The following is a 17,361-nucleotide window of genomic DNA, read 5'->3' on the forward strand; positions in this document are numbered from 1 at the left end:
TCTGGTGTTGGTATTGGTACTGGTATTGGTTCTGGTACTCGTACTCGTATTGGTTTTGGTATTCCTACTGGCACTTGTATTGGTGTACTGCCTGAAGGACCTCCACGCCCAAGAGCCACTCGACTGTGTCGTATTTTTTGCAATTTTAATGTGCAATGACGTAGATGCATGAGCTGATAATGTCGAAGCGCCCCCGTTTTCGATAAGGCAGCAACTCAAATAAAATTTGCAGACTGAAACGGAAAGCGATCGGGCTAAACTGAAACGAACAGGGAAATACCCTGCATAAAATTGGCCAAGAACACTAAATATGTATATAGGAACACGTTATTGTCTTATAATATATTCCCAACAGCTTAAAAATATTAGGTACTTAAAATAAAATATGGAAAAATATAAAAAAAGGACTAGTCACCAAAAAGAAAAAAAATTAAAATTAAATTTTTTAGGGCTTAAATGGGATGAATTTAAAATAATTAAAATTTCTAGAGTTGTACAATACATACTATTCTTACCTTGCTTAACTTAAACCAATAAAAAATGTGATTTAAAAATGGATTGTTAAAAATACAAAATGGTCCTAAAATATTTTGAAACTCAAGTTAAAAATAAAATTCTCATACTCAAAAATATTAAACATGTTAGCTTAAAAATATATTCTTCCAACAACTATGGATTTAATTTATTTTGTAACTTAGGCAAATAGTTTGGTATTACTTTTAAAATGCATTAGTTTAATCCACCTCTTAGGCTAGATACAAGTCAGCTATAGAAGACCCGGAAAATCCAAAGTAAAGTGCAAAAAGTCGGTTACATTCTTATCCATTATCCTTTCAACACCCACAGATTTGGGCACTCCAGGTCTCGTCGTCACCGCAATTCAATGGTGGCGATGTGAATGCGAATGTGTAAGCGAATGCCCCTCCAATCATCGAGTGCATTAAGTGTGTCACTCGGCAATGGCCTCGCCTTTGTCCCCCGGAGAGAACCCTTTGTTGCACGTGCAGCGCTGACAATGCAACTGTCCACGAACCCTTCAGCCAGGACAATGCGAGACAAAACGCTTTTCACTGCTTTTGGCCTTTGTTAATCGGTTTCCCCGCGAGCTTTTCGGCCCGCTAGTCCGCTGGCCCGTCATCGAGTACGAGTTCGAGTGTCTAATTAAACCGAGCGAGTGCTCTACTTAGGCGCTATCAAATGTATCTTTCGCTTTTTTAAGAAGACTTCAAGGCTGGAATGGTTTTTTGTGAAATTGCTTTCGCTTTAATTGGATTGGGGTCGCCGGTTGCGGTGGGTCGTGTTTATCCAGGACGATTTGGGCGATACGAAGTACGAAGGACCAAAGGGCCACGCGGGCCAAGGTCCTGCAAATAAGAGAATTTACCACCTTCGCTCGGATTTCTTCTCGCATTTATTTGCTTTACAGCATGTTTGTGCTCATAACTGTAAATCCGTTTTTATTATCCGCTTTTAAATTACCCAAGAGCTCCAGGCCAAACTGGCGGATGGATCCTTTTTGCGCATACTTTCCGATGTTGTTATTTCTTCTTTCCCTCTGGAAATTCTTGGGGCTACAAATTTTAAGCTCACTATTCCTCCTTTTCGCATGTAAACTCGAAACTTGAACTACAAAGGTCGCTGGCACTGGGCATCGCTCCATCAGCCCACTCAACATCATTGCTATTCGGAGTATTCCTTTTGTTGTCCTACTTTGCCATGTTTGACTTTTACAACACAAACTATTGGGGTCTCAAAATAAATAACCAGCATTCCTTGTAAGTATGAAATATGCGGTGGAGGACGGAAATCATTCTGAAAAGCAAGCCAAGGACCTTGATTTATGAGCCTGATTGGAGCAAGGGAATTCCCTTTTAATTGGGAGGAATTCTGCAAGGAACGCAAGGGCTTCGTTGAATGTGTTCAAAGATGTGCTTGAAATTGCCATTTATTTTGCTGTTGCAAAAGTTGCGAAAGTCTCTCTCATTTCAATGAATTTGACAATTTCTACAGTCATAACATTTTTTAACCTCTTACTTTATTTTTGTGGCAATAAGCATAATTCTTAGAAAGTAGAAATTATGAAACTTGAAATTTGTATTCAAGTTGAATAGGTTTCCTATTAAATAGCTGTACAATTTCATCCCCACGGATTTGTGAACCCAAAATCTCGATTAATTTCATGCCCGACAAAGCGCAATCCAGTTCCTCGTTAAAATTAATCCCTCACCTCAATTATCGTAAGCTCCAGTCGGTTTTAATCTCTTATCCTAACATATCATTTACTGGTTCTTAGCTGTTCGTATTTATAATTAAACCATTGCCGAAGGCTCCATGTTCTCATTAAATGCCAAATACACCTCTGGCGCATCAGACAAAAAATTGTTTTTTGGCAAACACGACGACTTTACAGCAACCCACCTGTCAAAAACTCGAGTAAAATCTGCTAACGAAAACCGGAGATCCCTGCCTCAACTGCTCGGGGGCTTTAATTGATTTTAATATTTAATTGCGACAACATTGAAATGCAAATATGCTCAGAGAGTTTCGACATAAAATCAATTTGGCAAACTGCATAATAGAAAGGAGGAGGGAAAACTGCAAGCGAATAAATTTCAAATTTGCTTGTACCTTAATCGACATGTGCAATTTCAAATCTATTGCAAGAGTGTCTAACAATTTTGGCTATGCATAAAAGTACTAGAAAGGATATGTGATACCATTAAAAATAAATCTAATGTCGGGGAAGTTGATTTTCCTCGAATTGCCATTTCGGAATTCATTCTCTCACGCTGCTAAACAACTCGGTTGTCACTTTGCAAACATTTTTGAGTGACAAACAATTTGATAAGCTTCTTTTCAGCTGAGCTGCTTTTCCACTGTTGACTTTCCTGCACAACAAAAATACATATAATGACAAACTTCAGGCAGCTTAGAGTTTCCACTCAATAGCTGCAGAATTTAAAGCTTGCTATTTTGGGGCTCATATTTGCTGGACTCTTGAAAAATCGCACCCTTGTTTGCTAATCAACTACATAAGTGTCACTGAGTCTTTGGCTGTTGTAATTTGCTGGTAGTAGTTTGTAAGGAGCAATGTTAGAAATAAGTTCTTTGGCATCAGAATATCACTCTTGCATTACACTGAGAAGAATACTTCAAAATGAACTCCTTAAATGGTGTCTTAATTTTGTATTAAATGTGGGTGCTTCATATATTGTATTTAATATTGCATACATTTAGACACCTTTTTAACACATTTAAAAAACCTAGGGACTTCTGTACCAACCCCCGTTGACATAAGGAAATAATTTTTCTTATTATTTTTGCATCTCATTCGATTGTAGGTGTGTCATTATTTTTTCTTCAAAGCTTTTGTATGTAATATTGTATTGTAATTTTATTTAAGATCAAATTCTATCTTAATTATAGTTCAGCAACAACATTTACGCTTGGTACCAAGCAAATAATACTTATACTTTCATCTCAGAGTAGTCATCTTGCTGCCTGGTTTCAATTCTCTAGATCATCGTTTTGGCTTGCCACTTTATGTCCGTCCAGCGAGTTGTTTGTGGGAGCGGTTAGTGTTGTCTATTGATGAGCTTGTTGTTCTTTCATTTCCTTTGGTGCTACTGGCAACAAAATGCCACAAAATGACACTCGAGACCAGCAGGCGTCTCCGTTTCATTTCCACTCAGTGTTTACATTTGCATGTTTGCATTAGAACCCACACACGCGAGGGGCTAAATAATATATAGTATGCTATGTACATCCAAGGGTTTTCGGGGACCTTTGCTTATGACTCTTTTGGGGCCGTCACCAGTTAATTTAATTCAGTTTTCCACTCGCCCGTCTAATTGAGTGGTTGGTCAAGCTTTCTTTGCGTTTGGCGGGGTAAAATGGAAGAGATATGTTTAGTCAAGTTGGCTTAGGGCTCCTTGGGGTCTCCGAAAAGGAGACACACATGACATGCTACTTAATTTGACTCAGCTAGCTTTATGTCATTTATTTTGTGACACTGACAGTGGAATTAGTTCAATTGGAGCAAGGCAGCTGGTTGGTCTTGTAAATTATGAGTTGATATGTTATGTGTATACGAAAGTGGCTTAAATTCTGTGTGTATGAAACAATAAATTATCTGGGGTTATTAAGTCATTTTATATTAATAGCGGTTGCTAAAAAGCAAACATTTGCTGAGATTATTATTATTTTATTTCAGTTCGATACACTTTTCCATTTAGTACCGAAAACACCATTCGACTCTTTTCAACTGTCAGATAAATGTCAAATTTGGACCCACTTCTTCAACGTTTTGCAATTTATTCTGCTCATGAGCTGACAGTTTTGTTAATTTAAACTGACATTTGAATGCGCGCTCACACACACAAAATGCGCGCTTGCATAACCATAGCCATAACAATAACAATAACAATAACCATCTCACTTAAGAACAGACAAAAGGTGACAGCCGCAAACAACAAAAACGGAATCCTTTTGCGCAGGCAAAAGTTTAAGTATAAATTACCACAATAAATATAACAAAAACCAAAAACAACAGCAATAATGCGAACCACTTTACAAAACAACAGCAATAACAAACAAACAATGGCAGTCAATAGCTCACGCATCAGTGGCAAAGAAACAAAATATATAAAAAAATAAAAAAGGAAAAACGAGAAAAGGCCAACGGAAACTGCTGCACAGCACAATAATGGAAATGAAAATGGAAACGTGGCCAAAACAGGCAGGAAAAGTAAAAGATTTCCTCGTAAGCATGACGCTTCGTTAAGTTTTTTAATGGTCACTTTTACGAGCTCACCATATATAAAAGGTGAAAATTAATTTTTCGCATGTCAGCTTGCAATTAATTCTCCAACTCCACAGAGCTGCGAAAACGGAAACTACCTTTACCTTAACAATATAATAAAATACCAACTACGAAACAATAAAACACCATATGTTACTCAAACAAGTATTACAGGAAATTGATTTTATGAAAAAATGTTTAAGAATATACACCATCAATACCCTATTCATAAAAAATACCTTTTTATACAATTTGTAATTAATTTGTTGTCCTTTATATCGATAGTTACGATGCACAACAATTTTACTTTAAGAAGATGTTAAACTTGGTCCTTAAAAATATAAGTTTCTTGTAGAAAATATGCTTTCCCTGAAAAATAAACGTAAATAAAGACTTTTATCTTAGTGTTCTATATTCCAAGTTGTACATGTTTAAGTTAAAAATCCGCTTATAAACTTACCAGCTGTCTGCATTAAATAAAACCATTAACCCCTTTTAAGATAGGTTCCATACGCTGTTCGTTCAATTCATGATTAAAACTGTACTCAATGACCCCAACCTGGACGAGCATCAAAGGCCTTGAAAATTATTGGACCTCTGACCAGAAGAACCAGCCTGCAAATCGCCATTTGGCATGCTAGCCAAGGCAGTTAACGTTGGCTCAACATGAACTCTGGCCTTTTGCAGAAGCCAAAGGACCGCCAGCCGAATCCTTTGCACTTGCACTTGGGTTTTATGGTCCTGGTAGCTTGTTGCTCCTCTTCACTGCCATCCGCGTCATCGACGTAATAAGTTTCAATTTCAATTGTACTGCACAAAAGGAGGGCAATTCAAGGGCCAGATGCCCACAGATAAAAAGGGGATCCTTTTTGCCCTTGCAAGGGGATTCTTTATTAATAAATGAAACTTTTACAGGTCTCTGGCGCTCTAGCGTTCTGGCGTTCTGCTCCTGGCTTTGGCCACATAGAAACTCTTTCTGCCTGAAAACTGAATCTGGTAAAAGGGCGATTGCGAATGTGAATGTAAATGCGACTGTTGCTAGAGTGCATTTTTTTGCCATAACTTTTTGTGCTGCGTTGGCGCGCTTTGGCTGTTTTAATTTTGTTGGCAAAAGTTACAGGCGCATTTTGAGTAGCATTTTAATAATAAATATTGCACACGCTAGCAACTTTTCCTAGAGTTAAGTTAAGAGGAAGGCAAGCGTGGAGTATTCTGAGTGTTTTTTATAAAAACACCGGAAACATGCAAATACGTGGGGTGAGTAAAAAGAAACATAGAATGTAAACACAGCTCAACACATCCGGCATACTTACAGCCCTAAACTGCAGACAGTAGTTTTGCAAAAAAAAAAAATAAATAAACTGCAAGTAAGCTAGAATTTTAAATACCATTTGTAAAAGTTTCCTCATTAAATATCAAATATTTTCTCACTTGGCTATTTTTCATGCACTTTCCCTAATTTCACAAACTTGTCAAGCTTGAAGGAAAAGTTTGGACGTTTGTTAATTGAATTCTAAAGTTTTCCTTTCCCATCGCAACCAATTGTATTTCTAATCAGCGGGTTTCCACTGCAGGGAAAATATTTAATCAAAATCAACAGTTTGGTCAGCAAATAGTAAAATAAAATTCTTGCGAAGCACGTAAGCAAATTGTCAGCAAATGGAATTATTTATTTTGTATTCTCAAAAGTAGGACGTGACTAGCTTATGCCCTATCGCCGAATCGCCAATTGGGACTCAGGCTCAACGGTGTCATCAGCTTGTTCGTCTTCATAATTTCCTTGTTGTCCCTTCTTGCATACCAAATGGTTTAGCTTTTATTTGTCTTCTGTCCGGGGCGTACGGAGCATATGGCCAACTTTAAATAATGTTTACACTGGCTGGCTGCCGAAAAAACTTTCAATTTCTAGTCCCATAAAAAATGAATTTTGTGGTAATTCAATAACGTATTTTTCCCATATAAAAACAATTATGCAGTCAATCAAAATTGAATTTCATTGATAAGAGTAGATTGGATATAAATTAAATATATGCATTGAAGGAAATATGAAAATATAAATTATAATAGATATATATGGTTCACTTGGGCATGTTTCTATTTAAATTGGTTTTTATCATGAATGATGTTTCCTCATTTCCACCCAGTTGGACTCCTTTTTCCTACATGTCCATTATAGAAAATTGTGGTTGGACTGAGTTTAATTATGCAAAGCCTGTTCATTATGGGCCATCTGATTGTGAGTGCCAGCAGCCAGTGTTGGTAAGTCACATTTAACTCAGATAAGAGCCCTTAATTTATGGCACATTTTGACCGTTGGGTTCTGCACATAATTTCCCCGGGCTAAGCCCAACAATTAGGTGAGCCCAGTTAAGCAAATTGCACTACATAAACTCCAATGTTCATTTCCGTAAGGATCAGAACCCCTGGGCCGGTACTTGATTGGAAAAGGAAAACTTCAAAGTAGTAATCGATAAACCACAACTGTTTCGGAGTGACACACTGTGGTTTCTCTCCCACTTCGCTGCATTACACTTTATCAGAAATGTTTCCATTCCCTATTTGTGGTTGCCAGCACGTGCGACCAACATTTCCATTTCGTGAGCCCCCCCCCCCAAAACAACTTTCGCCTGATAAATGTTGGCGTTTTACAAAACGGTAATCAACCAAGGTCACGAATTGAAAAGAGTGGGGCGAAATTTTTGCCACGCACACTAAAACTACTATTGAAATGGGAGAAATTAGAGCGCAAACAAATGGACGTGGCAACCGTTCACAAACAGTCACGGAAATAAATAAAATAAATCAACAATATAAATTATGACTGAACAAAACGTTGAGTGTCTGCTGGATAACAGTTGAATTACAGCGTACAAACCCAGCCAAGCAAACTCATAAATAAACAATTTTAGTTGTGTGCTATTAATTTGCCACCAAAATATGACATACATGTATTATCGCAGCCACAAAATAGATCGTATCAAACCAAACCTCTCAGGTTGGGAAAGTCTGGGAGTGTGAACTGATGGACCTAAGTGGCTGGATAAGTGAATGTGAATGGGAAAAAGTTGGCCAAGCTGTATATGAACATTTAATGGACTATGTCAAGCTTAAATGGCTGTCAAGGGTTGAGCCATCTGACAGGCATTAAGGTTAATGAGTCATGTGTGGTCAGGGGAATCCCAAAAAAGCAGACTATAAAAATTACCCACCTAGGCTGCATGGAAAAGTTTCGGTTGGGTGAAATCTGTTCATTAAAAAAATTTCATAGATCGATGTTATATTTCTTCAATGGCAAAATAAACATTTGAGAATGGCCCCACGTTTGGAGCCATTTAGTAATGGAGCGTCAAATTGTTTACTTAACAACATAAAGTGAGATCAAACTAGATGTTATCTCTCTAACTAACATAAATCGTTTAGTAGATTCTCAATTTGTCAGTTCTATGTCTCTCTTCAAGGTAAAGAAGAAAAGAATCTAGTTCTGTGTTTTACTTTACTGTAAAGAAGAAAAACATCTAGACTAAAGTTAGTTCCTACCGAGGGCGTCTCCTTTGGGGCTCACATTACGTCTCATCGTCCACGGAAATTACAGTTTACGTTGTCGGATCTGTAATACAAACGAAAATCTTAATAAATAAAATTGTCCTTCTTAAGCGGAGAGAAATCTGAGATACAGTTTGGTTCCTGCTGTTATGACATCGCTGTTTGCTTATTTATTTAAGTTCTGGCTCGACTGAGCTCACTGTTTATGTTGTTAAGGCCAAGAAACAGCTGGGCCAAGTTTTTTCCTGCTGCTCCTTTGCCTCTGGTCTCGTGCATAACTCATTCGTTTTAATATTCTCCAGGCATTGTTCGTTCGCCCTCCGGTTAGCATTTATTATATTTTTTTGTGAAAAAAGAACTGGGCCACCTGAATATAGGTTTTAATGCCAAGTAAAATTCAAATAAAATTGCAGCAAGCATCTGACAGTCAGCAATTTAATTAAAATAATAAATTGCATGTAATTTGCTGCAGGCGATGTCGAGCAGCAGGTATTTTATTGCAATTTTGATGTGTATTTTAGGACAGGTTTAAGCGACAATATTTTAAATTAAAAAATTAAAAACATCAGATGGTTTTGTTAAGCACAAACTATTAAAGTATTGCCTAAAGTTTTCTAAAAACCAAACGCCGGAATAGCATTAATTTGTCCGAACAGGACAAACGACAATTGTCAAGAAAAGATAGAAAAAAAGCTCAGAAGAAAAGGGAAATAAAGAGGAATACGAGCTCTTAGCTTATGAATTTTAATTGCGTAAATAACTTACTTGTTCATTGTGGCCAAGTCGAAACCAGAACTTGAATCCTGCCAAGGAGCTGAGAATGGAGAAGAAAAGGAAAAACCGACGAGCTTGACAAATTTAATCATATTTTTCCTGCCGGAAGCGGAAATGATTCCGGGTTATGACCTGGCAAATGGCGAATTATGAATGAATTAAGTGGCAAGATGGAAGATGGCTTTCCACGTGCGGAGGAGCCTGTTCCTGGCACCATATTGAGAGTACCTCGTGGGTAATTGGGTGCGTGTTGCGTTTAGTGTCAGGCACTTTATATACCTGGGAGATACAGGTGTGAAAGTGAGCCCTCATTCCTCTTCTGTGTTATTCAATTTTTGTTGCCATTGGGACGCTTTGGCATGCCTCTCCTCGCTAAAATTTATTTCTCTGCGGCTGTCAGGGCTAATGAGCCACATGTAAAATTTATTTAATTATTTTGCATGCATTTTTCACTGTATTTTATAGTCATACTAAAGCGGAGGTCATTAGGCAACAGTGTCAGGTGGGCTATATAAATTTTCATTTTCTCCCTGTTAGTTTTTAATTATAATTTATTAACTAAACTTCTGCAGAACTAACCAATATAAACAAAACACAAATTTTTATTTAATACAAAAAGGAAGCCGCTGGACAATTAATAAACAAAGCATTGTTTGGCGATCTCATTTAAAATGCAGCAAACATATATTTATTCAAATGCTCAAATATTTCAATGAATCCTTTAAATTTCGCTTTATATGACGCAAACTTTCATAGCACGCTTCTGTAGCAGATGGCAGATTGATAAATCCAGTTGAGCGTAAAATTTGCATTTCTATTCAAGTGTAAAACAAATAAAGATTTTTACGGTTTTGTGGGAATTTATTAAAAAACGTTCGTGCAATATATATGAGATATTTACGAGATTTCCCAAGCGCAAAGCCCCCAAGGCAGGAAGTAAATATGTTTTTATTTGATGCGAATCCGATAAAAGGGAAAACCATTGCAAAGCGGAATAATCCTTAAAGCGTAACTGGAACTCAATGCCGTTTGGCTTTCATCTTGATTCGGGATATTCGATGATTTAACAGTAGTAGGGCCAGCAGAGTGGGCAGCTATTAAAAGCATAGCATTCGCCACTTGACAGCGCAACCTTGCCACACCCCTTCTACCGTTAGCACTTAATGCCCACAAACCAACAACCTACCAACCACCGCCCACTGGGGCAACCTTGTGCCAAGCACAAACAACTAGTTTTTAGGAAACGTTTCCCTTTTGGCTTCGCTTTGCCTTATTGATAGTGTTTGGCAGGACGGCCGAACCAAAAGCCTTACGTGTCAATTTATTATAACTTATTCAAGGCCAACAGGGCTGTTTTTTTTTTGTATTTCTTCGGTATCTGCGTGAAAAATGCCATAAAAAATGAATGCTGACCCAGGCGGCAAACACGAGAAGCGTTGGCATGAGTGGGCCACAAAATGGGGGAGCAGGAACATGATCACTATATTTCAGTTTATTGCATACATTGCCTCCATTCTCGCCCTCATTCACTTCCTTCCCTCGTTCTTCGCAACGCAAGTTGCGCTTCAAGTTTATTAGCAGTATTTTGGCCCTTTTTCCCTTGTCCTTTGAGCCAACTCCTCTGGCAGAGGGCCAAAAATTCCGAAAATGCGCTCAGCTCGATTCAAAATCGATTGGATTGAGTAGCCCGGGGTAGGAGATTTTGGGCAGGGGAAATGCCCGAAGACCCCTTTGAAGTTAATTGTTTGAAAGCTGCAACCGAAGTTTTAAGAACTGTCGATGATGTGCCAAAGCAAAAGTTGGCCCGTCACTGAAGCTCGAAACACATGATAGCCTGGTCATAAAACTCATTTTTATCCATTCGCAGTGTTGAAGGAGAGACATAAATTTGATATAGCGTATTTCAAAGTGGTCTTCACTAAAGGAAAAAGTCACAATAATGGGAGATAGTTTCCAAGTTTATCCTGTGAACAATTTTGTCTTTGAAGCTATTGACTTAAACTGGGAATTTTGTTAAAGAAATTTGTCGAACGTGTTGAATGAAAAATGTTCTTTTGAAAGAGCTGAAATTTCACAAAGAGTAAAGCTAAATTTGATAAGCTCTGAATAAAGGAAAATCCAAGCAAACTATTTAGGAACATAAGACCTCTGAAAAAAAGGAAAACAAAAGGGGAGACAGTTTAATTTTTTGTTTAAAGCTTTTGAGTTGGTTCGTTTTTTATTTATTTTATAAAAAAAGAAAGGCCAAAAGCCAGTAACTACCTTCAGCAGCTCAGAATAAAAGAGAAATCTAAGCTTGAATTTAAATTGGTAGAATAATACCGCTTTTTTTGGGAACACATATTTACCATTTCCCTATGAACTTTCCATAATGTCTCCTGTTTCCTGTCTCCACTTTTAATTGCAGCAAAAGCCGCAACAAAAATCCAAGCCGTCTTTCGAGGCCACAAAGTGAGAGAAACCATGAAAAAATCGGAAACCAAAACTGCGACCAACAACGGCAGTGCCGCCGGAGCCGCTCCATCGGCAGCAGCAGCAGCCGCAGCCGAGGCAGCCGCATCCGCAGAGCCAACCAAAGCCGAACTAGAGGCTGAATTCGATCCCAACGACAAGGGTAAGTGGAAGTTACAGGACCCTTAAAGCCTCTCATAAGGTGCGCCAGCTTGGGTCCGTGATCTAATAAAACTAATAAAAGCTTAAACTCTAACTTAAGACCCTTCACTTGCAATACAGTTTTATGAAATCTACGTAGAACATAGCTATAGATGGGTACAACCAAAATAAGGGAAATGAATTAATATTGTTTACAATTAAACAGTTTTTTAAAACACCCAGAAAATTTGTCATAGAAAATAAACTATTGTTACATGATTTTTTAACTTTGGAGGATGAACACGAAAGTAAAAAAATAAAACTTATGTGGTTTAAAAAGAAAAGGGCTCAGACCTAAGTTTTAGACTCTTCGGCGTTGAAATAAAATTAGTACTTTGAATCTAATACAGTCTGTAGTTAGTTTATTTGTTTATTTATTTATTATTTAATACAGTCTTTAGTTTATTTTAAAGACACACTTTTTAATTCTAAACTTTCAGTTTGGTTTTATTTTTTTTCTGTGTGCTAGAAGTTATGTTTATTTTCAACAGATTATTTTAGTTATTTAAAACGAAATTAATTTTTGAATTATTTTGGTCTTTAAAAAAACTAATATTGCATTCATATTATATACAAATATATTTCTTTGCAAAATAATATCAAAGACAAAAAAATAAAGAAATTGGGATCGAAAAATTCATTTAGAAATATGAAAATAATACAACATTTATTTTAGCAAGTCAATACTTGTTTATAAGATTTATTTTAAACACAAATGTACAAAACTCCTATCCATGCCTAGATTGTTAAGATAAATAAATAAATATATATATATATATATATATATATAATATAGGGTTTTTCTAAATAAATATCTTTATTTTTTGAGTGCCCTTCAGGTGTGGCAAAGCCAAGCACAAAGGGAGAAACTTTCTTAGAAATCGAATTTGCAGCTCCCGAGCATTGTAGATTCCCCTGCAAATATTGTCGTCGAATCAGCGGGCTTACACAACTTCGACTTCAAGTTGGGGATACAAGCTGAAATTACAGTTGGGCTTCCGCCCGCCAACCGTAATACAAACTTTTCGTGTTGCGCAATATATGAGAATTTTCAGCAAAAATATTTGTCACTTGGCTGGGACACAAGCTGGGAAAGTTTGTGCCTCCACGACGAAGAATAACCGGGTTATTTGGGAAGGGGGATGCCAACGCGTGGACTGGGTCTGGGATCTGGCGGTGTCAGCCATTGGTTATTTAATCGCTACGCTCATAAATAATGAAATCTTGAAGACAGCTTAACCCTATTAGGACGTTTCAGGCGTTGGCAGTTTTCAGCTATAATTTGCCTAGGGCACAAAGAGCCGAGGGCACTGCGAGTCGAGGAGGAAACCGTGCCCGGCTCCCTGGCTCATTAATAAGTCAGAGGCTGTCATCGGGGCGTATACGCAACCGCATTAGGCAGCACTCGGCTCCTCAGCCAGACAACAGTTTCCATTGCAAGTGCTCACGTGTGAGCCGCCTTCATGGGCTTAATTATAGTACCGGGTGGGTCTCGAAAGGCGGATTCTTCTTCAGTGGCCTGCCATTCATACGACGAACATTTGTGCGACGGCTAATTAGACTCGCCTGAGAGCTCAAAGGATGCATGGGGCATGCGGAGGACCCTTCTCTTTTGTGACCGAACACATACTCAATTAGAGGCGTTGAATGGCACGGGCGTGAATGTCTGCCAGGGGGTAAGTTAATTTTAAAACTTTGACCGAAAAATTCATAATCAGGACTGTCTCTCATAAATCTCTGCAGAGTTCGCAGAGGCTTTGGGAAAATTCCATTATTCATAGTCATAATCAAAAGTGTCACAAAATTGTCTAGACTTTAAGGAGTGCTTTGCGATTTTCAAATTAGTTTATATATGTTATGGCAAAGGCCTTGTTCATAAATTTCATGTTATTTCATTTCAATGTTTCTTTGTATAACTAAGACTTATACCTAGGTTGAAAAGGACATTTAAGCATTTGCATCAATTTAAGTAATAAATTAATTTTATTTAAAAATTTTATTAAAATAATAAAAGGTGTTCCATTTACAAAGCCTTTATAAACCTTATATATAAACAATTCAATTATTTATGGTCATAATCAAAAACTGTCTAGACTTTTAGACGTGCTTTGCAATTTTCCAAATAAGTTTTTATATGTCAAAGTCTTTATACATAAGTTTGATTTCAATTTTTCTTTGTTAACCAATAACTTAATTGTATTTACATATTTTATTTAAATAATAAAAAATATTTCCATTATTCTTTTCAATAAACATATTGCATAAAAGAAAGCCTTTACAAGCCGTATAAATACGCGATTGCGTATATAAGCCGAATAAGTCCATAAAATTTAAGAACTAAACAATCGGAAAACTCAGCTCTTTTGTACCACATAATTAGATCCACCTCATGGCCTTATCCCATATTTAACCAACATGGCAGGCACGCTTGGCTTATCCGAAGTAAACCAGTTAGGACTTCATCATTATTCACAGTTATCGCTCGCAGGCGGCCAACAACGACAAGCTAATGGTGTTGGCCTAGTTGTAAACTCGCCTTGCCGACGGCATATTGTGAAATTGCATAACAATAAAAACAACGACCACAACGAACTCTGTTTAAGGGTTTAAAGGGAGCAAAACAAAAAATTGAAGCACACATATGGCCAGGCAAAAGCAATTTCTGAGCCCAAAACTGCGATTTTAGCCCATTTGGTATGCAAATGCGAGCAGACATATGCACGTACGCACACAAAAGGGACAGGGAGACTCTGCATGTGCACGAAAATCGAAAGCAATTTAAGGATATTTTCTAGTACGTGTGTGCATTTCGCATTTGGCGCAAACATTTGCGGCTTTGCTTTGGCCATTTGACTTGCAATCCCCTGTCTTTGTGCAATCCATAAACTTCCCGGAGCCAGGAATACAACTCACCTACGCACTTGGCCCAAAGCCTTGTTTTGTTTGTGTCTGTTGTAGTCTGACCCCAATGCTGTTTGCCTAATCGCTCCCTCACTAATTATTGTTCATGGCCAAAACGCCCACCAACAAGTCAGCATCCCGCCCTCCCAATCAAAAAGAGGGCCAAAATCGTCCCCCAAAATCTATGGTAATTGAACTGCATCCGGATGGTTGTCTGCCTTAATTGTTGGCGGATTCCATTCGACTGTGATGAATTATGAGCAAGCATTAGGCCTGGTTTGTTTAATTTGTGGGACATTTGATATACATTATCTACTGTTTGCAAAAACTTAATTGGATTGGCATAATAAAATAAATCATATTGTTTATTTATGGATATTTAAAACACCACTTAATGTTGACTCACTTGGAAATCTTTCATAAACGCTTTGATTTTCCTGCTAATATAGTTTTAATCAACGCTTATAAGTTGTAAAATAATAAAAATTTAATTGCAAAAATCTGTCATATCTTTTCCTGTATAGCTAAAATATTGCATACTGTCTTCTTAAATAATTAAACTTTTTAACCAACTAAAAATAAAATGTTTAGGATTTTTATAAGATATAGTTAATTAAAAGCAAAGTTGAACATTATTTCCGATTTTTGCATCATTTAATTTAAGAAAAAAAGTAGGTAACGGGCTCAATTTATTTTAATACACACTTAAGTATAAGATACAACAAATCAAACAAAAATTTAAACCACTAAAAAGTATAAAGGGGCTTATCAACTTTAAAAAATGCCTTCTTTATGTGTTTACGACGTCAAGTAAGATAATCGACAAAACTAAAATTTTCATTTTTCTTTTTGTTTAATTTTAGCATATTTATAATTAGAAGTTTAAAAATCCATAATTTTAGCATTGTTTGAACTTGAAGATTGTTGTTTCATCTCAACATGACGTCTTGAGGACATCAAAATCATGACCATAAATTCATGTGTCATTTTTTAAGACCTGTTCGTGATGTTGCTGCTAGTGCTCCCAACAGCAACAGCAACATGAACAGCAGCAACATCAACTACATCAGCAACTGCGATAAAACAGCAGCGCAGCGCGTTCTCCTAATTGGATTTTTGGTTTTAAGCAAGCTTGTAATTCCATTTGCACCGCCCGGAGACCCACAAAAAACCAACAATGTCAGGCCAAGCCATTTAAGTATAATGTTAAGTGCTCCGCCTGTTGTTGGGCGAACAAAAAGGCGGATCCAAAAAAACATGCGACAAAAAAAGAAAATATAAAGCAGGAGGAACAAAGGCGGAAACGACAACATTGACATGAAACACGCAATAAGCAGCAAGCCAGCTAAAAACAATGTTTTAGCCGCTGAATTGGCGATTTTTTGCTAGCCCCAAGAAACCCCTACAAAAATTTATTGTATATACTATATATATATATATAGATATATACAGGTGGACTGTGGACCGCAAAACGGGCCAAAATAGACAAGAGAATGTCGGAGGCTTGGACCCGTATTTATATTGCACGGTGGCCACAATATGCTTGTATATATGGCTTTTCTCGGGTGACAGCTGGAGGTCGGGTGTTTATTTAGCTACTGCTAAACGTTTAGCAAGTGCCGACTTTGTTGGGCCTTTTAAATATTTCAACGATGCTAGCACCTTTACGTGCATTTTCTGGCCCTTATCCAACGTGTTTATTGAGGCCCCAATAAAATTCACTTTGTTAACATTCAACTGCTCGTTTGAATGCGATTTGCTTTGCCTGCCATGTGTGGAGTAAGCAATTAACTAGGTCACACACTTAATCTTAGTCAAATTTAAAAATGAATATTTCACGAATTTTCAATCCTTTGCCTTATTAAATCAGCGCCCTAATCCAGTTAATAATGGGCAGGATTAACTTTAAAACAAGCAAAGTTTTAATGAGTTTCCCAGCAAGGTTTGGCCATATTGCATAATAAGCCTTAATCAGGTTTTGTGCCAGGGATTAATATTAATTAAAGTTTTGTTTGAATTGCTAGGCCAGAGCCCCATCTGCGAATATTGGACTAAAATACATATTATTCAACGTACTTAACGTTGGTAGACAAATTTGCACAAAATCTACAAATGCAAACAGGAGAGAAACCAATAAGTATTTCTCAACGGGTGACTGTTTGTCCTTCCAGTAGATTTATTTGCTCTAACAACAGGACCATGGAAATGAGAAAAGCACGTTTGGAGGAAAGCCCAAAGTGGACAAAAACTGAGCAATGCGGAAGGAAAACCACAAGACTTTGTTCTGTCGGAAATTGAAAAATGGGCTTAGTCCTTATGGCTGTGGGGTCGCAAGCAAGAAGCAAAAGTAGATGGCCAAAAGTAGATGGCCAAAATGGAATCACAAAATCTTGGCAACCGCAAAAGCTCTCACTCACAAAAACGTTTGGCTTAAAAATTCCATTTAGCGGCTTATTATCGTGGTTGATTTGTCACAATTTGTCGTTACTTTCAAAGGCCCACAAAAGTAGGCAATGGAGTCTGTGACCCACAAGGTAAACTGTGCGTTTGGCATATAACATTTCGGATGGCCATTTTGCATGATTTAAATCAAAATGGAGTCACAGCTGACAGATGTTGCATGACGATGTCCTGTAGTGAAGGGCCGAGCTTCTGGACTGGGTAATTAAAATGTATATTTACGACAGCAA

General features: G+C 37.4%; 1 protein-coding gene across 3 annotated transcripts in view; it reads left to right on the plus strand.

The window, feature by feature from the left end:
- Positions 1 to 17,361, plus strand: part of LOC128253791 (uncharacterized) — a 39,649-nt gene that overhangs the window by 16,373 nt on the left and 5,915 nt on the right. For all 3 annotated transcript variants that reach the window (XM_052982470.1, XM_052982473.1, XM_052982472.1), the window contains one exon: positions 11,526 to 11,732. In XM_052982470.1, the coding sequence (XP_052838430.1) occupies positions 11,526 to 11,732 (207 nt within the window). The remainder of the gene's footprint in view (positions 1 to 11,525; positions 11,733 to 17,361) is intronic.

This window comes from Drosophila gunungcola (assembly GCF_025200985.1).
Source record: "Drosophila gunungcola strain Sukarami chromosome 2R unlocalized genomic scaffold, Dgunungcola_SK_2 000004F, whole genome shotgun sequence".
In the NCBI taxonomy this organism is placed as follows: domain Eukaryota; kingdom Metazoa; phylum Arthropoda; class Insecta; order Diptera; family Drosophilidae; genus Drosophila; species Drosophila gunungcola.